Source organism: Lotus japonicus, chromosome 5 (assembly GCF_012489685.1).
Source record: "Lotus japonicus ecotype B-129 chromosome 5, LjGifu_v1.2".
In the NCBI taxonomy this organism is placed as follows: domain Eukaryota; kingdom Viridiplantae; phylum Streptophyta; class Magnoliopsida; order Fabales; family Fabaceae; genus Lotus; species Lotus japonicus.
Window position 1 is genome coordinate 41787493 of NC_080045.1, and position 24795 is coordinate 41812287.

Below are 24795 nucleotides of genomic sequence, written 5' to 3' on the forward strand. Positions count from 1 at the left end.
TATTTTTAATTTCCCTTATTAATGTTTATGATTAGAACATTTTTAAAATTAAACATTAATAACCTTTAATTTCAATCAAATTATTGCATATCAATCAAATTGACTTGTTTTTGGTACCAAATTTGTTAAATATCATAATTTGATTTTCACGTTATAAAATGAGGGGAGATTGATTTACCCCTTTATTATGGTTTTTTCATATGAGAATGTACCATTCTTTCACATTTGGTATTATTTTCCAACCCTTGACAGAGACAAGAAGTTGTATTTCATTGAGAGAGACATGAAATACAAGAGTTCTAATGAGGAAGAAGCTTCAGGTGTTCCAGATCGTGAAGAGAATTCGGCAAGCATCAAATGGTTTCAAAATGCGATGCTCTGGTTGGTTTCAACGGCTTGGATGCACGGGTCAAGAACCAGAGTGCCACTATCAACTCTGCAAGTCGAATTGCAGAGTCGATCACCAACTGTAACCGTACTCTGGTTCTTGAACCACTGCATCAAAGCCTTCGAAATTAGAGCTCGCATTTCGAAATCATTCGTTGCTTGCAGGATGTGGAAGCATCGCAATGTGTATTACAGGAGATTCCTCGGAAACTCTGTGCCCTCACCGTGAAGAGTCCAGAACTGAAACAGAGGCTGCTTCAGGGGATACCATGGTGCGACTTGGTGGGTGTTCTTGATCGGATTGCTGAATCTGCGACACGAACCTGATAGAGCAACGTGCTTCATTGAAAGGTGAGAGCTTGTAGATGAACATGATGTTGCGTCCGTCGATGAAGGAGAAATCAGCGTTTTCTATTTGTCAGAGTCCTGTAAATGTCTTGTTTGGTGTTACTCCTGCTTGTATCCAACTCTGAATCCTCATACTGTTATATTTAAAGTTAAATATATCATTTAATTTTAGGTTATTATTCTGTCCTTTGACAGTCTTGAGTGAGCATGGTTATTAAAATCAGATTAGACCGACCATTCAACCATTTTTACAGGGAACGAATCAGTCGCCGCCTCACGAGTTTATAATAACCCTAAAATTGAACTGCAAAAAATAGTCTAATATTGGTGAAAATCGGTAGTTTAGTTCACAAAATTATATTTAAAAAAAGAAATATTTTCATCTTTATGTTTACAGAGCCTGGCTGCCTCTTTTCCAAAATTGATCAATTATTATATATGCATGTCATGTTAAGGATAAGAATATTCCTAAATTAAGGTATACAATCAAGCAAAATTAGTCAAACCCTTGGAAGCAAATCTCAATAATTGCATAGCATTGACATGGAATCAAATAATAATAACCACCCTGAAATCTCTTAATATCATTTCCATATATGTAATTATTACCGTTATCATGTAATCATATTTATGTACATTATTTTCTTATTTAATGAATAAGATACACAGCCAAAATTTCTTTGCACAACATGTATTGTTCTTTTTTCTCTTACGGTTCTTTTTTTTTCATTATGGTATTAGAGGTTGACTCCTAAAAAACCATGTCTGTTGAAGAATCTGTCATTGATTCGAAGCCTCAGACTAGTTCTGTTTTGACCTGCTCTTTCTTTCTGTTAGTAGGGAATGTGTGATTGTGCAGTGCAATTTATTGTAGTGGGGGTAGTTTTTGGAACTTATTTTGGCTCTTGTATTTGCCACTGCGCAATGGCCTTCTGGACTGGGCGAGCCCCTAGAGGGGCGACGCCCAGGGTTCGGCCCACCCGAGGGCGAGAGCCTGGCCTTAAGTTGGGCCTCAACTTAAGAGGCCCAATTGGCCCAATAGGTAGTGCCCAAGCTCTATAAATAGGAGGTAGATACCAATTGTAAAGGACTTTTGCCTCATTTTATAAAATAGCACATGAAATTCAGCACTCTCTCTCTCATTCTCTTTCTCTCTCTAGCACATTATTCCACTCTCTAGGTACTATCCCTTCCTTCAATGTTCATTCCCAGAACATTTGAGGCCGTCTGTGGGGATCGATAAACTTTCTATTCCCATTCACGTGGACTGATTGTGCAAGAGACGATCTCTAGTTACGATTCGGCGATTCTAAAGTTTTTCTTGGTTTGATTCTGTGATCGGTGCTTGTTTTCCGATCGAGTTTGTGTCATTCCTGGTTTAGATGGAGACTCGACGCAGGAAGCAGCATCATTCGCCGGTGCGACGGCGAACCTCGCCGCCTCGGCGGCCTCAGCGAGTTGTCTTGGATTCTCCGATGCGAACAGCGGGAGTACAGGCTACACGCACTTCTTTGCCGCCTTCTCCTCCTCCATCACCACCACCTCCTCCATCGCCTTCGCAGATCGGATCTCCGGAGCGCTCACCGGAGAATTCACCTACTCCGGAGCGACAACCGGCAGTGACGCAGGAGGAATGGCGCCATATGATGCGCAGCATTGGCGACATCCAGCAGCGGAATGAGCATTTACAAGCTCAGTTGGATTTCTACCACCGCGAGCAACAAGATGATGGAGGCAGAGAAGCGGATTCCGTAGCTGAGTTCCGTCCGTTCTCGGAGGACGTTGAGAATGTGGCGATTCCAGATAATATGAAAATGTTGGTTCTGGATTCTTACAGCGGGGATTCTGATCCGAAGGATCATCTTCTGTATTTCAACACGAAGATGGTGATAATCGCGGCATCAGATGCGGTGAAATGCAGTATGTTTCCATCGACTTTCAAATCGACGGCGATGGCATGGTTCACAACTTTGCCGCGCGGATCGATTTCGAATTTCAGAGACTTCTCATCCAAGTTTCTAGTGCAATTCTCGGCGAATAAGAATCAGTCGGTGACGATCAATGATCTATACAACATTCGCCAACAAGAAGGAGAGTCACTGAAGGAGTACATGGCAAGGTACAGCGCTGCATCGGTCAAGGTAGAGGATGAGGAGCCTCGAGCCTGTGCTCTAGCATTCAAGAATGGTTTGTTACTGGGAAGGTTGAACAGCAAGTTGACACGCAAGCCTGCACGTTCGATGGAAGAGATGCGTGCTCGCGCTAGCACTTATATTCTTGACGAGGAGGACGATGCTTTCAAAAGAAAGCGCGCGAAACTGGAAAAAGGCGACACGTCACCCAAGCGTGCGAAAAAAGATAAGTATGGCGAAGATAAGGGGGATGGCAAGCGGCAAAGAGAAGATAAAGGAAAGGCGGTATTGAAACCGACCAAGGAACAGTTGTATCCACGACGCGATGATTATGAACAACGCCGGCCTTGGCAATCTAAGTCTCATCGCCAGCGGGAGGAGGCTGACATGGTGATGAACACAAATTTAACGGATATGCTCCGCGAGGCGAGGGACGCACATCTAGTGGATGAGCCAGAGGCCCCAAAGTATCAACCACGGGACGCCAATCCCAAGAAGTGGTGTGAATACCATCGGTCCATCGGGCATGACACGGACGACTGCTGGACTTTGCAGCGGGAGATTGATAAGTTGATTCGGACGGGACACTTCAGGCGCGATGGGCGAGGAGACGAGAGTCAAGGCGATGGACGTCAGGACAATCGTTCCGGTGCTGGACAATATCGAGGAAATCGCCAAAAGGAGTGGCGCTACAATGGCGATCGCAACAAAACGGATAAGCGAGAGGAGGAGCGAACAGACAATAAGGACGAGAAAAAGCAAGAATCAGCGGCTATCGCCACATAAGGGGCTGATGACACGTTCGCCCAACACTCAGGACCGCCCGTAGGGACCATAAACACCATCGCCGGAGGATTTGGCGGTGGAGGCGACACCCACGCGGCGCGGAAACGTCATATTCGTGCAGTTAATTCAGTTCATGAAGTTGCTTTCGGATTCGTGCACCCTGACATAACAATCTCGATGGCAGACTTTGAGGGGATAAAACCTCACTAGGATGACCCAATAGTAGTGCAATTAAGGTTGAATAGTTTCAACGTTAGAAGGGTACTCCTGGATCAGGGAAGTTCAGCTGATATTATCTATGGCGACGCATTTGACAAGTTGGGACTGACTGACAATGATCTGACTCCATATGCGGGAACCTTGGTGGGTTTTGCAGGAGAGCAAGTAATGGTGCGAGGATTCATTGATCTGGACACAATATTTGGGGAAGATGAGTGTGCAAGGGTGTTGAAGGTAAGGTATCTGGTCCTCCAGGTGGTGGCGTCTTATAATGTCATCATTGGGCGAAATACATTGAATCGCCTCTGTGCTGCAATTTCAACAGCCCACTTGGCGGTCAAGTATCACTAAGCAATGACAAGGTTGGTAAGCTGAAGGTTGACCAGAAGATGGCGAGGGAATGTTATAATAATTGCCTCAACCTGTATGGCAAGAAGAGTGCGTTGGTTGGACACAGATGTTATGAAATTGAAACTTCGGATGAAAATCTTGACCCACGTGGCGAGGGGCGAGTGAACAGGTCCACGCCAATTGAGGAAACAAAGGTGCTAAAGTTTGGCGATCGCACTTTGAAGATTGGGACCAGGTTGACGGACGAGCAGGAGACGCGCGTGACAAAGTTGCTAGGCGAGAACTTAGATTTGTTTGCTTGGAGCTGCAAGGATATGCCCGGAATTGATCCAAACTTCATCTGCCATCGATTAGCATTGAATCCAAGTGTCAAGCCAGTTTCACAACTCAGGCGGCGCTTGGGCGGAGACAAGGGAAAAGCGGTTCAACAGGAAGTAGACAAGTTGCTGGCGGCAGAATTCATCAGGGAGGTGAAATATCCGACGTGGTTGGCGAACGTCGTGATGGTCTCGTTGATGGTCTCGTTGATGGTGCCTCGGGCAACGAACTGCTTAGCTTGATGGATGCTTACTCTGGTTATCATCAAATCCGCATGCACCCGGCAGACGAGGACAAAACGACTTTCATGACCGCCAGAGTCAACTATTGCTATCGCACCATGCCGTTTGGATTAAAGAATGCTGGGGCGACCTACCAAAGATTGATGGATAGGGTTTTTGCTGGGCAGGTTGGGAGAAACATGGAAGTTTATGTTGATGATATGATCGTTAAATCAGCGCGTGGCTTGGACCATCATCAAGATCTGGAAGAAGCATTTGGCGAGATAAGGAAGCACAATATGCGCCTCAACCCGGAGAAATGCTCTTTTGGTGTTCAGGGCGGCAAGTTTTTAGGCTTCATGATCACGTCCAGAGGAATAGAGATAAACCCAGACAAATGCAAGGCGATTCAGCAGATGAAAAGCCCCTCTAATGTGAAAGAGGTCCAACGTTTAACAGGGCGAATAGCAGCTTTATCTCGATTTCTTCCTAAGTCTGGTGATAGATCCTTCCCTTTTTTCAAGTGTCTTCGAAAAAATGTTGCAATTGAGTGGACGGCGGAGTGTGAAGAAGCTTTTGTTCGCCTCAAGGAACTCCTGTCATCACCGCCAATCTTGTCAAAACCAATGCAGGGACACCCGCTGCACTTGTATTTTGCTGTGAGTGATAGTGCTCTGAGTTCTGTGATACTGCAGGAAATAGATGGCGAGCAGCGAATTGTTTATTTTGTTAGCCACACACTCCAGGGCGCAGAGATCAGATACCAGAAAATTGAGAAGGCGGCACTGGCGGTCCTTGTCACCGCCCGACGGTTGAGACCTTATTTTCAGAGCTTTCCAGTGAAGGTGCGGACGGATTTGCCCCTGAGACAAGTGTTACAAAAGCCGGATTTTTCAGGTAGATTGGTCGCCTGGTCGGTTGAATTATCTGAATATGGGTTGCAATATGATAAGCGAGGCACAGTTGGCGCACAGTCACTGGCTGATTTTGTGGTGGAGTTGACCCCAGACCTGGTTGAAAGAGTGGACACCCAGTGGACTCTCTTTGTAGATGGATCCTCCAATAGCAGTGGCAGTGGCGCGGGAGTAACGTTGGAAGGACCAGGAGATCTAGTATTGGAGCAATCGCTGAAATTCGAGTTCAAGGCAACAAACAACCAGGGAGAATATGAAGCTCTCATCGCCGGATTGAAGTTGGCGTGTGAAGTAAAGATCGGAAGGTTGTTGATAAGAACGGACTCGCAGTTGGTAGAGAGTCAAGTGAAGGGAACTTTCCAGGTCAAGGACCCCAATCTGATCAAATACCTTGAGCGAGTGCGATATTTGATGACACTTTTTCAAGAAGTTGTGGTAGAGTATGTTCCTCGAGCAAAAAATCAGCGGGCGGACGCGTTGGCCAAATTGGCGAGCACACGGAAGCCCGGCAACAACAAAAGTGTGATTCAGGAAACGCTAGCGTGCCCCAGCATCGAAGGCGAGCTCATGGCATGTGTGAACAGAGGGGCGACGTGGATGGGACCCATATTATCTATCTTGGCGGGGGACCCGGCGGAAGTGGAGCAATGCACGAAGGAGCAACGGCGAGAGGCGAGCCACTATACTCTCATTGACGGACATTTGTATCGCCGTGGTTTTTCGACGCCGCTGTTAAAATGTGTACCGCCAGAGAAATATGAGGCGATAATGTCTGAGGTGCATGAAGGAGTATGTGCAAGCCACATCGGGGGGAGGTCTTTGGCCTGCAATGTGTTAAGGGCGGGCTTCTACTGGCCCACCCTCAGGAAGGATTGTATGGACTTTGTGAAGCGGTGTAAAAAATGTCAAGTGTTTGCGGATTTGTCCAAGGCACCGCCAAAGGAGCTGGTAACGATGAGCGCCCCATGGCCTTTCGCCATGTGGGGTGTGGATTTGGTAGGACCATTTCCGACCGCCAGGTCGCAGATGAAGTTTATATTAGTAGCGGTGGACTACTTTACTAAATGGATTGAAGCTGAGCCCCTGGCCAAAATAACCTCTGCAAAAATAGTCAACTTTTACTGGAGGCGTATTGTTTGCAGGTTCGGGATCCCAAGGGCGATCGTATCCGACAACGGGACCCAGTTTTCAAGCAACCAAACAAGGGAATTTTGCAAGGAAATGGGCATACAGATGAGGTTCGCCTCTGTGGAGCATCCGCAAACGAACGGTCAAGTGGAATCTGCAAACAGGGTGATTCTGCGCGGATTAAGGCGACAACTTGAGGAAGCTAAGGGAGCCTGGCTGGATGAACTCCCTGTGGTACTCTGGTCGTACAACACCACTGAGCAATCTACTACAAGAGAAACTCCCTTTAGAATAACCTATGGGGTAGATGCTATGTTGCCGGTGGAAATTGACAATTTCACATGGCGGACTCAGCCGGATTTTAAAAGGGAGAATCAAGCCAATATGGCGATGGAGCTGGATCTTTTGTCTGAAACGCGTGACGAGGCGCACATTCGAGAGACAGCGATGAAGCAGCGCGTGGCCGCCAAGTACAATAGCAGGGTTCGCCCCCGGGATATGAAAGTTGGCGATCTGGTCCTCAAGTGGCGATCAGGAACCTCAGGAAACAAGCTGACTCCGAACTGGGAAGGTCCCTACCGCATTGTCAAAGTTTTTGGTACAGGGGCCTATCACTTAGAAGAGCTTGATGGAAGGCGACTACCTAGGTCATTCAACGGTTTGAGCCTGCGCTATTATTACAGTTGATCGTGGGCGAGAAAGCTGGAAAGGCGAGGAGCTCCAAGGAGGAACTTCTGATGAACAAAATGAATTCTCCAAAGTTAGATGTCTTCAATTTTTCTAAAAATATCTCCAAACTCTCCAATGTATCGCCATGACAAAAGCGTGCTCTTTTTCTCCGAAAGGAGTTTTTTAACGAGGCGCTCCATCAATAAAACGAAAATTCATGAAATTCATGTCCAAAGATTCCAGGGATTCCCTGACGATCGGAATTGCCGATCGATATAAAGAATTACGGCGATCACTAGGTAGGACAAGCTTGATCCCCAAAGGGGCTTGCTGGAACCCTGAAGGTGGCGGCGATTCCACAAATGGCCTTTGACGCCTGGGAATCTCCCCCCGGAAAGTCTGATGTGATCGCCGGTCCCGTAAACGATGTGCTGGGTAAGTCTCGCCAGAATACGACGAGCACCATTAACTAGGCAAAAGTCTTGGGACCCCCAAATGGCCATTGGGACCCAAGCATTGTAAGCCCCGAGCGGGCAAAGCCCCGGGCGAAGCTCTCAAGAATGGAGGCCATTTATCCCTTTGTGGAAAATGTTTAAAGTCTTGACGGAGAAATGCCAAGCAACAAGCCCTAGTTAAAATTAATGCACGAAATCGTTAGGCGTAATTCAATCACATGACGCGTGAAAAATACCGCAAGATATAAGGTCGGCGAATGAATAAGGTGGAAGGCGAGTGCTTGGTCGCTCAGGATGTTGAGTATTTTATTACTCCGGTGCGTCGGGGCGTTTAACTATGAAATTCATTCTTAAATTTTTTAACAATAAGAATGCGGCGATTTGCGAAGGGGCGACCAAAAGGATTCACGGCGAGAGAAATCATTCAACAATCGCCTAAACCTAACAATCATTCAATGAGATTTACAAAGTATACAAAGGCGATGTGAAAGCAATGGCGAAAAGGTTACTTATATATATGAAAATAACAGGAAAGTGCATTACAAAGGGCGGTAAAGGCTAGGTAAAAATTAAAATTACACTATTCATTATTTCTTTCTTCTTCTCCTGTTTCTTCTTCTTCTTCTTCTTCTTCAGTTGCGGTCCAGAGGTGTTGGTCAATCAAAGGAGGATCATCAGGACCAACCAGTCCTTCAGCAGTGATTTCTTCATTATTCCCATGGCGCTAAAGTCAAAGTCAGGGAACAAGTGTTGAGCCTGGTCCTTGGCGAGGTAAAAGCCACGCTCACGATTGTCATAGGCAATGTCAGCGGCTTGCTCCCTCGTCTCAACGGCTTTGGCTCTCTCCACCGCCAGCTCGCCCTCTAGCTCTTTGATCTTCGCAAGATGGGAAGTAATTTCGGCATCTTTCGCGGCGAGGGCCTCCCCATGAGCCTCGTCTGCCTTCTTGATCTCTTCAGAAGTAGCTCGCATCACCGCCTCCAGATCCGCCTTCGCCGAAGCCAAAGACTCAGGAGACTTTTGCTCCTGCTCCGCCAACGCCTTTTTCGCTGACTCCAGTTCAGCGCACAACACTTCGAGCTCTGACTCCTTAGCAGCCAGCGCCTCGCCTCTGGCGGCCAAGTCCTTCTCAGCTTGGTCTTTTTCCTTTTTGCAAGCTTGGAGACTTGCATCGAGGCCATCCGCTTCTTCCCTCATCAGCTTCAGATGATCCTCCAGTTCGCCGATTTTAATCCCCGCCGTACCAATCAACTTGTCGGCCTGGACTTTTTCTTTGCCCGCTTGGTCCAACAGTTTATCGAAGCGCTTCTTCCAAGCGGCGGCGTCCTCTTGGTGCTTGGCATTCTCAGCCCTCAACCGTTCAGTTTCAGCAGCGGCGGCGTTGAAATTGTCAAACGCGTGGGCGAAGATGCACCCAGCGCGTAGAAAACAAGCAAGGGTCTCCTCCTTGGTCTCATTAATACCCCGGCTCAAAACTTCTTTTTCTATGGCGTCACGGTTGAGGCCGGTAAGTAAGAACTCTGAAGGTTCAATGGCGTTGGGAAGCATATTGTAGTAGCTAGAAGAGCCGCCCTCGTTGCCAGGAGCTTGCTCGATCCGGGCTGCTTCAAAGGTAGTGGCGGCATCAGGAGAGGGTCTTTCCTCTTGATGAGGCGGGGGAGACATGGAACGCCCATCATTCATTGGAGGCGGGCTAGGAGGTGCGACTTGGTGAGGGGGAGACTTGGGGGTTTCTTTTTCTTTTTCTCTTTCTTTCTCCCCGGCGGGAGCATTGGAAGACGCGGCAGCGGTTGTGGCGTTGATAGCGGCAAGCTTCTCAACAGCTGAGGGTTGAGAAGTGTTGGTGGTTGTGCCAGCAGTTGATGACTGGTCAACAGTTGCGGTTGTGGCGCCTGCAGTAGTGGACTTGGCGGCGGCAACGGTGGCTGTATCACCGGTAGCGGAATTGGGAGCTGTGACAGTGGCAGACTCGGTGGTCGTGGCGGTGGAAGCATTGGCGGAGGCTTTGGCAACATTCTTGCCTTTGGGCACAGCGGCAGTGGTGGGTTGAGCGCCGGGGTTGGAGGAGCCGGCGACTGCAGATCCCGGGGCGACAGAGGAGACTTTAACTAATTTCCTCCTCTTGGGGGCTTGGGCGCCCTCGGTTTGGTTCTCAGCACCGCCCCGTTTTTTCCCATCGCCCTCAGTGTTGAACTTTGGAGATAAACGGGTCATTTTCCTCTCGCGGGCTTTCAGGAGCTCGGCGTTGATGAAGTTCATATCTTCTGCAACAATAAATGAAAAAAAAAAAGGTCAGTAGCAACATAAGGGGTAAGAAAGAAAATGATGATGAAAAAACGAAAGGGAAATGGCGATGATAAAAACAAACTATAAGTGACCTAAGTATTTTGGTGTCCTTGAGAGGCGAGCGCCCTCAAGGACTGTTGCGCAGTCGAGAATAGGAAGCGGGGCGAGGAGATTCAAAAAGGCTTTGTCGTTAACAGACAAAGATTCTTCTGAAGGATCGGTAATCCCATTGGGCTTCTCCGTCCAGTAAAAGGGAAAAAGGGCAGTCCCGTCCCTAAGGGTAAAGGCCTCAGGATAGGCGGGGTGGACCGCCACGCGGAAGTATCTCCGGGCGAAGGAGGACTTTGCGTTACTCTTGTGAGGGTTCAAGCACTTACGACCGGCTCGGGCCTTTAAAGAGATCCATCCTTTATTTTTGATGGACTTGGAGTCAACATCGTAAAGGTAGAAGAAGCTGGTGGGAGATGGGGCGGTGCCAACAGCGGCGCACAAGATTTCAAAGCACCGGATGAAGGCCCAGGCGTTGGGGTGGAGTTGACAAGAAGCCACGTTGATATCACGGAGAACGGCTTGAACGAAGGGCGAAAAAGGAAGCCTGACTCCAAGCTCGCCAAACATATACTCATATGCAAAGAAAAAATGGGATCTCTTCACATCGCCGTCGATCCTATGAAGCCAGGGGCGGTCCTCAGCGCTGCAGGGCCAAATCCTGAGTTTGGCGTTTATTTCATCATCGACAGACAAACCGCCAAGGTTACTCACGAATTCCACGATAAGCTCCCTATCCTGGAAAACGGAGGGTTGGTCTATAGCTTCATGGGAGGGTGCTCTCTGGACTGGAAGGGGCAAGGTCGCGAAAGTTCTCAATCGGTAAGGGGGAATCTCCGGGACCTCTAAACGGAGGCCGCCGGCGGCGGTAGAGTCAGGGTCACTCTCAGAAGAAGAGGTGTGACTAGGGGAGTTAGGGTTTGAAGCCATCTTTGATAATTAAATGAGGAAAAGAACAAGACGAGTAGAGATAAGATACAGAGATAAGGGAACGAGGACTCACCGGGTAAGGATGTGAAGAGTGGGTAGCGGAAGGGGTGAAAGGCGACGGCACCAGAGCGGAAGTTGGAAGAGGGAGCTTGGTAAGCGATAAGAGAAGTAAAGAGAGGTCTCGGAAAGGGATGATTGTAGGGAAGAAGGGTTTTTATAGGCAAAGGGGGGAAGTTGGAAGGGTGACGCGTGTCGGACGCGTGTGGAAGGTTGGAAGTCATTATGGCTTTTGGGAAGTGGGACGCGTGTGATGAGGAGTTACTGCGCATGATTGGACAGTTATGAGGAGTGAGGTGACGGTTGCGGAGAAAGGGGGAAACTGACGTAACTGACGTATCACATGGAGCAGTTAGAGATTTGAAAGGTTTTTGAAACAAGGGAAAGCGCGAAAGGCCTCGCCACCATGAAGACTAAATGCCATCGCCTAACAAATGGTGTCGCCAATGAAGTTTAGCCGCCCGCCAAGGGCATCGCCAGCCAACACTTGGATGATCAGTACATAACTAAGACCTGTCACCTAGCTCGCCGACGAAGGACGCTCGCCTACTCCAACTAATCGTCAGTACAAAGCGATCGTTCCCGCCGCCTGTGGACTGGTGGACTTGCCGGTTTGGGTTGCTCGCCAAGACCAGTGGACTGGGCGACTAAAGATGCTTGTTTCCTTTTACTTACGCCATGTCGGCGACATAGTTTTCTTCTTTTTTCCCTCAAGCCATGTTGGCAGCTTAGATTCCAGCACACCATAGGATGCATGTAAAAGCATTTAAAAGACACACTTAGCTCTCATACTTCGAGCTCGGTGTCTTGTGGACTAGTGGACTGGGCGAGCCCCTAGAGGGGCGACGCCCAGGGTTCGGCCCACCCGAGGGCGAGAGCCTGGCCTTAAGTTGGGCCTCAACTTAAGAGGCCCAATTGGCCCAATAGGTAGTGCCCAAGCTCTATAAATAGGAGGTAGATACCAATTGTAAAGGACTTTTGGCTCATTTTATAAAATAGCACATGAAATTCAGCACTCTCTCTCTCTCATTCTCTTTCTCTCTCTAGCACATTCTTCCACTCTCTAGGTACTATCCCTTCCTTCAATGTTCATTCCCAGAACACCTTCAAATTCCTTGGCTTTCTTCACCTATCCGTGAGGTGGATGTCCTCATGCTTTTTATGATTTTCAATAAATTTCTTCTGATTTCAGAAAAGAAGAGAAGAAATAAATTTAAGGTGTTTGCTGTGGTACCTTAAGTCAGACTAAGGTGTGGTACCCAAAATAAGTCGGTTCAACAATAAAAACTCATGTACGAGTTAAAATTTTGATTGTGTTCTATCGTAGTAATGCAGCGTTCCATTCTTAGGGACGTGAGATTTGAAAGCTGTGTTTTCTGAGCTCTGTGCATCCATCAACCATGGTCATTTTACGCGCATCTTTATCAACATCATTCGTTTCCACCACTCGTACATTTTTCATCAAAAAATGAATTTCATGAGATAAAGTTAATTGACAAGTAAAGTAAAATCTAAAAATATAGTATTTACTTTGAATAACATGATAATAATCTATAAATATACTTAATGGGGTACTATACCCAAAAAAAATTGAGAGTACCACATAATTTACCTAAATTTAAAACTTCTCTTCTTAAAATTACTTATCAAACATAAAACTTCTCTTCTTGGATGATGAAACCAATTAAAGTCTGCCTTCTCTGATATGAAGAAAGTTTTTGGTTGCACCAAGTTAAAGAAATGCATGAAACAATAAAATGAGTGTTCTCAAAATTATCAGAACTTGCTCTTGCACATGGAAGCCTAAATCTAAACTACAAAGTTTAGATTCCAATTCCCAAGTTATAAGCTGTGAGCCTTTCATGAAGAGAAATTTAGTGGGTAACAATTGAACGAGCTCATAATTGTTGCTAGTTCAAAGATTAGTACAGATAATCTTCTGTGCCAGGAACATGAGTATATGGTTTTCCACTTTTCCTACAAAAGTTCATAAAGTTAAATGTCCCATTGTTCAGAACACTTGTAATCAATGTACACTGTTATGCTACAAACTTGGTACCAGAAGCCTAGACGTGATATTCAATCAATCATACACAAGCTATATTGACTTCATTGTAGAAATCTGCATCTCTATGATTTTGTTGTAATATAACCTTTTGATTGCAATCTCTCTGCCCTTTGCTAGAACTCCATGCAATAGCAAATTAAGAGTGACTTTGATATGTAAAATGGTGAGATAACGATCTTAAGAGAAATACTTTACAAACTATTCCAAATCCTCTCCTTGCTCTAACTTGATACTCTCATGAAAAGATCCAGTAGCCCTGTCCAATGTAGAGTACTTCAAGTTCAAGTTATAACTTATAAGTAAATATAAGACGTAAGAACCTAAACAACTCTCTTGGATTTCTCATGGGAACACTACATACGTATACAAAAATTAAGAAGTGAAAGAAAATAATATCACTATATTTTCTCAACAAACACTGATATATGGTTAAAACAATTTTTCATACGAAACAGGCGAATTTCGTCTCGTGCCATACATCATTTTTGTTTCTCAACACACATAGAACTTGTCTTTCTCTCCATTTATTTACTCTCCTCGTGTGCTCATGGCTTTTGCTGCATGCTTATATATGTTTAAGAAGGCAACTTAAAGTTCAGAACAAAATCAATGTCCAACAATCCATTATGTGGAACAGAAAATATGAAGTCATATAAAACCAATTCATTGAAAACAATGTCAAACATTAAAGTAATGAATTATTATCAAATAATGTCTAACCAATATTTAATAAATAAATAATTTACTTAAAAATAAATAAATAATAATAAAAATTCCAACAATGCTAGATAGATATATGCTTAAAGTAGAAGTATTGACTACTTCCTTCCAAATCCATGCATGTGGCTGAACATATGAGCTTGAACAACATCTGTACCATAAAATCCATTAGGTTGGAACCCAGGTGGTACATATGATAAAAAAGCTTCTTCTTCCTTCGACTTTATTTGAGCAGGATATTGAGTATGCAAATTACCAATACTACATGGCTGCATCCTCTGCATATTTCCATTGCAATAGCATTGTGAGATGTTTTGATTATTTTCAGCTCGAACTCCATTTATAAGCATACCAGTTGTGGGATCATAATTAGCAAGAGCACCAACTTGATTAGCCCAATCCACCCTTCCATTTTGACCAAAATTAAGCAAGGAAGGTGGTGATTGAGAACTCTGGCCATGGTGAAATGGGAAAACTGCTAACTTGTTTTTATCATAGTTCGTACCAGTTGTGGGATCATAAGAAAGAGCACGCACTTGATCAGCCCAATCCACCCTTCGATTTTGACCAAAATGATGCAATGAAGGTGGTTGAGAACTCTGGCCAAAGTTATGAAATAGGTTTCTATCATTGTTTGCCTTCAACATATTCATAGGGGGAGGAGGTTGGAAAACTTGAGCTTGAGACATGTTTTGCATCATGAGACCATTGAGTTGATTCATAGGATTTGAGGCCAAGTAGGGCGGAGGAGTAACCTGTGTCTCATAGCCGGTTCGGGAAACTGTGACAATCTCTCTTGCTTTTTCTTTTCCCCTATGATCGTGATCTCCTTTCAAGATATTTATCTTTTGATTACAAGCATCAAGCTTAGCATCCAGCTTGCTAATAAAACTCCTCAATTGCTCCTCTCCAAGATTATTGAAACTGTCATCCCAAGTTGGGTACAAGATCTTAAGCTCCTCCTTGTGCACTTTGGAAATCTCAGCTTCAATTTTTTTCACCTTATCTTTATAGTACTCATGCACATCATAGATCTTAGGACGCCTATCATTAGCTGTATTGCAGTATTTTTGAATGATACATTGTACCTCTGTGTCTTTTTTAGGCCATGTTTGTGGTTCATCAAGTCCTTCAGCATACATGATTAAACAAGCATTAACATCACAAAGAATGGAAAGCTCCTTCACTTTCTTCATCAAACCATCTCTTCTCTTCAGGAATGTTGTCCTGCGAGTTTTCTCGTTCTGAATTGGTTCCATAGGTATTCTTCCGCGGCCCATTTTCTAGTAACAAGGATAAGCTATCATTTAGAGAAAGCATCTTTAACAAAAAAAAGAGTAATAATAATAATAATAATAGCATTGACAAATAATATTTTAGTTCAAAATAAAATAACAAATTTAATTAGCTATATGCAAGATTTTTTATAACTAATAATATGTATATGCATAATTAGCAACACGCACAAATTATCAAATATAAAGAATTAATGGGTAATATAATATTATTTACTTTTCTCAGGACCTTGAAAGAAAATCCTACTATTTTTTCTATGAGTTTAATTTTCATACACTATTCGTATAAATTAAGAGCTTACACATACGACCAATTAAATTATGTGACATAGGACTACAAACGGTTACAATCCTTCTTAATTTTAGTTAAAAAATAATAATTTTTTGATTTGATGGAAATTAATTAGATTTACCTACTATTAGTATTTTTTTATGTCTGAAAATTAACAAGGATACAGGTTTTAGATGTTTTTTTTTCAGAGCTATGTATATCGGATCAAAGCCTTAAGCCAAGATAAAGGACACTTATAAATTAAGGCAATCAAACACTAGAAAACATTACAATTTACAACATGGCACCACTTTTTTTTCAGAGCTAAATGCAGAAGCATTTACAATGATAATGATCCAACAAAATAATCCAACATAACACCACATATACTGATTATATAGCATAGCAAACTCTAACAACAACAAAAAAGAAAAAGAAAAACCTCACATAAATCCAAATCATGATTGGCTGCATACAAAAGCAAAAATTTCATATCAGATTTTTTACGGCCCTCATTTGATACAGGCAGGTTTCTATTTCAGAGAAACTTACATAGTGGCATAACAATCTGGAAAAAAAAAAAATTGAAAACATTTAACAAGTGAAACTACACTCTGGGCTAAACGGTGCAAAAGGATTTAGTTGAACTAGTAAATGATTTAGTTGCATGATGTTCAAACAATACATACATACATATACATATACAAGAAGAGAAAGGAAAAATGATTACTTGATCCAAAAGTCGGCTCCTTTCTACTCCTTGTGCTGCTTTTTCTTGAGTGTCGTCTCCTCAATGAGCGTGTTCTATTTATAATCCCATTTTCAAATCTTTAATTACCCTTCATTTGTGATTTTATTTTCTGATTTTATTGCAATTGATTGATCTTTCAAGTTTTTTCCTCTTTTTACAATATTTGAATAGATTCAATGAAAAAAAGCAAAGATCAGCCGGTGCTCTTCTTTCCCGTTTTGTTTTATTTTTTATTTAATTTTTGGATTTTATAATTTCTTGACTTTTTTGTTACCATAATTTCACCTGCCGCATAAACCAATTTTTAGTGTTGGATAATGACATTCAAAACATTTCCTATTCTATATCAATTAGATTTTATAATTTATGCAATTGTTGATAGTTTCCATTTGGTATTTTCCTTCGTTATTTCAATCAAAATTATTACCATTATAAATGGTATTTTTCAATCAGATTAATTTCCTAAATGACATCTTGATTTGAAGAATATTCTGGTAAACCGACTTGAATGGGTTAATTGCCATTGGCAATATTTACAAGTGAATATATATGAAAAGGTATCACAACAAGAAATCTAAACATTAGCTGCCAAAGCCCAAATGTTTCCTACCAAGTTGATAGCAAAAGTCTAGTAAAAGGTGTTTGGCTTTGAAGAGCTGTCGTTTAGCTGCCAAACATTTCGTAGCATGATATGAGAGGCTGATTAGCCTTCAAATATTTTGAAATTACATGTACATTGTAGCAAATTTGAATACTTCCTAGCTATTCCAGGAACTAAAGTAGCAAAATCTTGTTAAAATTTATACTTTCCTAGCTATTCCTAGCTAATGGTTGCAAAATTCTTAGCAATCTTTAGCCAATTCATAGCTAAACTTTGGTTATGTTTAGGATCTACTCAATGCTAAGAATCCCATCTACGTACCATCTACTTATCATTCAAACCAAGACAATAATAATTAACAGACTTCATATATATATGATCGAGATGTTAGCCTAACAACGCAACCAATAGATATTATTTGGAGCAAAAGTTAATAAATTTAACAGTTCATCACATTATTCATAAGCAAAAGGAAATACTTACTGGAGTGAATTAGATGCCATATCAGACATATATTTGCTTGGAGTTCAGCATTGGCCTCTGGAACAGGAATTCCTTTCCAGCTCGGTCACGTGGACGAGATTTCACCATCAGCACTAGCTTTACCAGCTTCTCTTAATCTAGAGTAATGACACAATTTACATACTTAAATTAAAAACTGATATGAGTGCATTTTAATTGTAAGCTGAAAAGAAATATCTTATGCTCCCTCCAGTATCATGAGGAGGAGGAGAAGAAAGTAAAGATGGAGAAGGATAACTAAATAAGCATGTTCAAGCTATCCAAATGCTAAACAACTTGCATCTAGATATCTCCGTGCTAGGAGGATATTTTGGAGGTTTAGAGGGCTCACAAGCATACGGTTTTGCTGTAAAGAACTGCAAAAGCGAAGCAAATACAATCACTAGGACCCTTACATCCAATTACTGAAACCATATAAGGATTGCTAGCACAATTCATCATATCTCAAACTTTCAGCTATATACAATTGTGAACATATAGCTATCTCTTTCATTTCCTGAGAGAATGACAAATCTAGAATGAATTAATGAAAATACCTAGTAGATGAGCAGTACATAACTTTTGCAGTTTGATTTGAATATAAATCTTAGTGTACGCTTAATACATAATGAGTCATGCGCAGTCAACATTTGATGCCAAAATGAACCAAACAGCTAACCAGTCAACTTCTTCACCTATCCAACACTTAGCCAAAACATAAAAGAATGTTTATTAGGTAACAGATATATTTAACAAAGTTTACAGATATCACTATCACTAGCATTAGAAATGTGATAAAGGTTAACAATACAGTGAAAAAACTCTCCTTGAGATTTGCAGATCTCTCACTTATGTAGCACCAGACATGCAAACATTCAATCAGGAAAAAGTGGCAGGGTATGAGGTTTTCCAAATGATCCAGAGCAATGACAAAATCTGAGACAACTCTTACCCCAAGGCTAAAACAATTTTTAAAGGAATATTGTAATCCTTGAAGCTTGAATGAACAAAGCAATGACACTTTCTGCAGCAACAAGTTCCACTGGTCCTAGAGACATGAAGAAAAATGAAAGCTTCAGAATTTAAGAGAAGTGAAATGATTTGCAACTGTTGTAACACTGTGCCAAAGCAGAAATAAGAAATGACACAATAACTAAAAGGAGTTGTAATCATTTACATTAGACACCAGAACTCAAGAAGTCCATAGACAAGAAGGATGAGCTTAACCTGAAGAAGGAGAATCTGCAGAGTTTACAAAAAACTAACCTGCAATCAAAATGATTTAAACCACAAATTATACATTTAAACCGTTTTCTCCTTTTTCTCTGCATATTAAGTGTCTACACAAAGAAAAGAACAATCAAAATCAGAAAAGTGTTCCTTCAAACTACAATTACTGCAAGAACTAGATGCAACCAATAAATTTTGCACAAAAAAGAAAAAATTCTGATTGTGTTGGAAGAGGTACTTTGGGCTATTTGGGGGTGTTAGCGATAATGATATAAAATCATTCATGTAGCCCTTACCTAACAACTTAAGCTTTTGGGATAATTGCTTGTTTCATGTTTGACGTGGTATTAGAGCCTTTATGACCAAGCGGTCTAGAGTTCGATCCTTGCAGCCCCCAATTCTTCTAATAAAAATGTTGAATTAAAGTACATGATAGGTGGGTCTGTGCATTCTCCACACTTCAAGCCCAAATGGGCAAGCTCAAATGGGCTCTTGCATGAGGGGGCGTGTTAGAGATAATAATATAAAATAATTCATGTAGTCCTAAAATTAGAATCAATTGTAGAGGAATTTACAAATATGCATGTATCATGAGTAGGTTTACAGGTTGTTATAATGAGGTTATGCAAATTTAATTGGCAAGTGGCAGGCTATGCTGGTGTGAGTGGCATGAGAACTTTAGGAGCTGTGAGTAACTCTCAATGAGCTAAATTTAGTGCAAGGAGGTTGAAGAACCCACCAAAATACTCCTCAGGACCAATGTCATCAATAACTGAAATTGAACAGAGGTAATAGAGAAAAAAGTCCAGATAATGAAGCTTTTGCTGAAAGAATTAGTAATGATTTCATCACAGGTTTCCCGGTTGGTGCGTGGGATGATTCTGCAATGATGTCTCACAATGTTAGTGGTCTGAAAAGATTTAGAGATCCATGATGATGCCAATCCATTTTCTGGTATAAATGCTGAAAAGACTCAGGTAAAATATATAGTCTTAGCATGTTTTTAAATTTTTTTTCTCAGAATCAATTCTTCAACCCATAAACTACTCACAAAAGCTTCTCCCTATAACTGATTATGGCTTTAGAATGAATTGTAGAACGATTTAATTAGCATGACATCTACATTGTTCTGATCTTGTTATAATTTCTCACTGAAACATCATTGACATGATTTTGTTGTGGTTGATCAGAACGAAACTGGAGTACAGTCTTCTTCTCCTATGATTCATCAGTTGAGTTTGCCAAATAACTCCTCTGAAATGGCAGCTACTGAGAATATATTGTTGACTAGAGGATTCGGTAAGGAAAAAATAGATAATTAAACAAACACTTAGCTACTGAGGCTGTGAATCAAATCACGATGTATGCATCATATACGCAAAGCTGTATCAAATTGGAGAAACAAACAAGATTTCAAGATAGGGAAGAGGGAAATTGGAGATAGATAACTCGTTTAAAAGCGATATTGAATGACTAATTATGAACAACTTAAAAACCGTCACAAAATCTCACTGTGAACATGTTTTCTAAAAAAATCGGGTTTATGAAATTTGGGGGCAAGTAGAAAAGCTTGCTGGATTGAAAGATAAGAGACAAAAAGTCTCTTTAGATTTGATTTGAAGAGGCCTGGTCTTGACCCTGTGAGGAGGAAGTATTCCATGCTTGGATTGGAAAGAAAGGGGACTGCGTTGACAAATTGCATAGTATTATTTCTAGAAAAAGAGTTAGAAAAAGCTCAAGTTTGGTGTGACTCTCCTGAGGGGCTAGATTGGTAGAGGAACACTCTCATTAGTTGCATCTTGTGGAAACAATGTGGAGTAGTCTGGCTGAAAAATGGGGATAAGAACACTACTTTTTTCACTCAAAAGCCAGTCAAAGGCAGAATATAAACAGAACTAAGAGGCTTAGAGGTGAGGATGGTCTATGGTATAATAAGCCTGAATAGGTTGCTGAAATATTGAATGACTATTTTGGTTCTATTTTACTGTCCAGGACTCATTTGTCAATCCATTCAGCACAAATTGAACCAAGATGATAAAGAATGGCTTAGTAGGGATTTTGATAAGAGTGAGGTCTTCAATGCATCCACTCAAAGCCCTTGGACCGAATGGTTTTCCCGCTAAGTTCTTTCATAACTACCGGCATATTGTGGAAAATGTTGTTACAGATCACTAATTCTACCTTTATCACTCTCATTTCAAATGGTTATTGAATGAATTAATGCTTAAAATTTTCCATAAATTAATATTCTTTTAGTACATTGCAATTTAAAAGAAACAAAATCGCAAACGATAAAAAGGAGCACTACCTTAGAAACTCTTTTTTCTCTCAAACTCATCTTAGCTAACTCATCAATAGCTATATTCATCTCTCTGGTAATATGATGGAACACCGCCGCAATCTTGGTGAATCAAACAACGAACTTCTGCCAAATACTGCAGACATGAATGAAGGCTCAACGAACCTGCACGATTCAGACAATTAAAGACATCAAGGCTATATGTCTCACAGATCAATTTACGCACACCAAGCTTCCAAGCTAACGATAACCCCCTAAATACTCGTAGTAATTCAACCAAGAATACTTTTCCCACCCTTTCAAAACTAGAAAAAACATGACAACCAGCTACCATGATGATATTAGAGAAGACCACCACAACTTATGAGGGACAATCACCTTTTGAAACTAGTATGCAGCTTTATCTAATCTGAAATTGGTTCCTCACTGCCAATTCGCCGTCAAAAGTAGAGGAAGAAAGCACAATGTCATCTCTTTCACTTCTAACACAAACTTCAACGACTAAGCCTTTGAACCAAGGGTCATCACATTTCGCCACCTCCAAATATACCAAATAAAGTGAAGGTAATTAACAGTATCATTTTGTTTCAACACAATTTCCAACTAATCCCATAAAGTGAGAGAAAAGAACTAAGGGAAGAGAAAGCATCCTGACCTGAGCCACACCTCCTTAGCACGAAGACAATCTCTAAGACTTTGGAGGACATCATCTATCAGATGAGAACATCTCATGCAAGCTGGACTTAATGCAACGCTATAAGCATGACAATGTGCATTAGACAGAAGAGATCCATGTAAAGCCAACCAAATAGAAAATTTATGCTTTTCAGGGGCCATTAATCTCCGTAATTAATTCCAAATCGAGTGTCCTATAGGAACATGATTATGAGAATTCAACCAATTATAATCAAATAACACTCATATGCTTTTTGGTCCCATCTCCACGTATCCAGAAAATTTGTACTAGTTGGTTCTGTCACATTAGCTACGAGCGCCTGGATTGACTGAGGAAGAATAGTCCCTAACTCCCTATATTCATAAATACTTATGGATTGATTTTAGATTAATTTTATGAAATTTAATTTAAATTTAATATATAATTTAATTTTTATATCAAAAAATTTAAAGTACTCGTGCAATACTTGCCATTTATCAATCAATCAATATCAATATCATCAATATATATTAGAAAAGAAGAACTTCCATCCGACTGATTTAGTGACGTGTTATTCTCACGTTAATTCTTAGTGACGTGTCATTCTCACATTAATTCTCATAAAAAAATTTCAAGTGTCATTCTCAGGTTAATTCTCATAAAAAAAAATACATTTTTAAATTTTAGATTTGATTTTGATTTAGGTTGTTTATTTCTTGATTTTATCTTAATTTATCTTATTATTTATTTTTAGAGAATTAATTAATTTTTATGGTATTTTTATTGAATTTCAGATTTTTAATTAACTCAGGATTTTATGAGTTTTTATTGTGATTTGCTAGATTTTTGTAGTTTTTATCTATCTTTATTTATTACCTTTTTTAAATTTTAGATTCAATTAGGATTTAGGTTGTTTATTTCTTGATTTTATCTTAATTTATCTTATTATTTATTTAATGTTAATTTCAGGAAATATTTTATTTTATTTTAGAGTTAGTTTTAGAGTATAAATTAATTAGGATTTAGGTTGTTTATTTTTAGAGTTTAATTTCTATGCACCGTCGGTGTAAAGTTTTTTTTACACTGTCAACCAATCAGATTTCAAGGATGTGTGAAAATCTCTCTTTTTATTTAATTTCATTAATTGATGTGGCTCATCCTTGAAATCTGATTGGTTGACGCTGTAAAAAAACTTTACACTGTCGGTGCATCATCTTTTTCTCTTATTTTTATCTTAAATTAATTAATACTCTAAAAAAAATCTCAAGTGTCATTCTCATAAATAAATAAAATTCACGTGTCATTCCATTTGATTGATTCTCTTATGTTGTGTTATTTTATCTCGAAACCGAATTTTAAAAGGTTTGCTTTAATTATCTAAGATTTACCTAGATTACTCATTACTAAATTTATTTCCAAAACAAATCTTGAAACCGTTTTTATTATCTCTTTAAATTAGGAAAAGTCTCAAGCCTAATTTACTACATATTTATAGGAATCTCGTGGTTTTTCATTTTATTCTTTCTCATGATCCACAATATAAAAAAAATGTAATGCTGAGATTATAATCCATTAAAATTTAAAAGATTTTTCTTATTTATGTAAGGTACTGAAACAGACATCTCCTCCTCTATATATTAATATATATTAGAAATGAATTAGATAACTTATCTTTTGTTGACACGTGTTTTATAATTCCAAAACAGATCTTGAAACTGAATTTTAAAAGATTTGACATAATTATCTAAAATTTAAACAAACACGCATAATCACATTCATAATTAATCGATATATCAAATACAATAGACATATTCATCGTGCAACGCACGGGAAAAAAACACTAGTTATACATTTATAAGAGTTAATAGGGATACACTAACGGTGTAAAGCCCCTTTACACATAAATCCAATAGCATTCATGCTACCTCATATTACATTTTAAAAGAATTTTCTTTAATTAAAAAAGTGAAAAAAGAGGCCACAATGAAAACAGCCCGGTGAAAAACTTGGTTCCAGTTTCTCCCCACGCCGTCTACGGTTTCCTCCACTGTGAAGCAATCTGGTGCACCACTGCTATGTCCACAAACAAGTTTCTCTCCACCGTTTGCGATCTTGCGAACTTGTTCGAAATCCGTCTCCATCGGAGGAAGCGAGTGAGAAATCAGATCATGCGTTCTGTTATCTGAAATTGTTCAATCCAAAATGTGTTCGTGAATGTAGCAGTGGTGCAAAATAAAATTGTTCAATCCGAAACTTGTTCGTCGGTATCTGCAAGAGTAGTGCACAAACACGATTTGCCACAAACAGAGAACTGTTGTCGGTGGAGTGAAATTAATTTGTTGGTGGACGTAGCAGTGGTGCACCAAATTGCTTGACAATGAAGGAAACCGTAGACACCGTGGGGAGAAAATAGAACCATGTTTTTCACCGTGCTGTTTTCATCATGACTCCTTTTTTCACTTTTTTAATTAAAGAAAATTGTTTTAAAATGTAATCTGACGTGGCAAATAACATGAATGCTATTAAATGTAGGGTTAAGCATCATATTAGTCCATGTCTTTGTCTCGCCGTCTGACCTTAGTCTCTCCCCGGAAAATTTATTGTAAAAGATCCTCATATTTATAAATCGTTTGGAGCAAGTACTCGCCGGAGCCCGGAGCTCCGGCGAGTGATGATTTGGATTGCTGACTAAGACAAATGAGCTGACGTGGATTTAAAAAAAATTAAAAATAAATAACACATCACAAGTTTTTATTTTATTTAACAAAAATAAAAACAATTAACAAAATTAACCCTGATTTAATTAATAAAAATAATTAACAAACCAATCCCAATCCCAATTTCAGATCTGAAATGTAACAAAGCAGTGTAGGACCCAATTTCACGCCAACTAATTCCAAAAAATCCCAATTTCAGATTTGATAGTGTCAACAAGATCATGGAGCATGATTCAAAGACCTGTTTACTGGAATCTTTCAAAAAAAACATCAAAGCTAACTCTGTGTAACAACATCGTCACCTTTGTCGGAACCAGGGTTTGGGGTTAGCAAGTTCCATGGTCTGAACCCTGCAATCGACTCATCTCAGCGGTCAGACCCTCCTCAAGCAGCTTCTGCTTCCTCATCCGCAAACGCCTCGCGGAATCACGGTTCGAC

General features: G+C 40.8%; 1 protein-coding gene across 2 annotated transcripts; it reads right to left on the reverse strand.

The window, feature by feature from the left end:
- Nucleotides 1-14048: 14048 nt before the first annotated feature.
- Nucleotides 14049-18123, reverse strand: LOC130720158 (floral homeotic protein AGAMOUS-like). 2 transcript variants are annotated; one of them, XM_057570773.1, is made up of 3 exons: nucleotides 18014-18123; nucleotides 17439-17575; nucleotides 14049-15320 (listed from the first exon to the last, which is right to left on the reverse strand). In XM_057570773.1, the coding sequence occupies exon 3, from the start codon at nucleotides 15315-15317 to the stop codon at nucleotides 14136-14138; it is 1182 nt and encodes a 393-aa protein (XP_057426756.1). In that variant the 5' UTR covers nucleotides 15318-15320; nucleotides 17439-17575; nucleotides 18014-18123; the 3' UTR covers nucleotides 14049-14135. The 2 variants fall into 2 exon arrangements, with proteins under 2 accessions (XP_057426756.1, XP_057426755.1); XM_057570772.1 differs by lacking the exons at nucleotides 17439-17575; nucleotides 18014-18123 and adding an exon at nucleotides 16334-16541 and having other exon boundaries at nucleotides 14078-15320.
- Nucleotides 18124-24795: the final 6672 nt, after the last annotated feature.

Coding starts and splice junctions, on each gene's coding strand:
- LOC130720158 (XM_057570773.1), bottom strand. CDS start 15,317: ATGGGCCGCGGAAGAATACCTATGGAACCAATTCAGAACGAGAAAACT.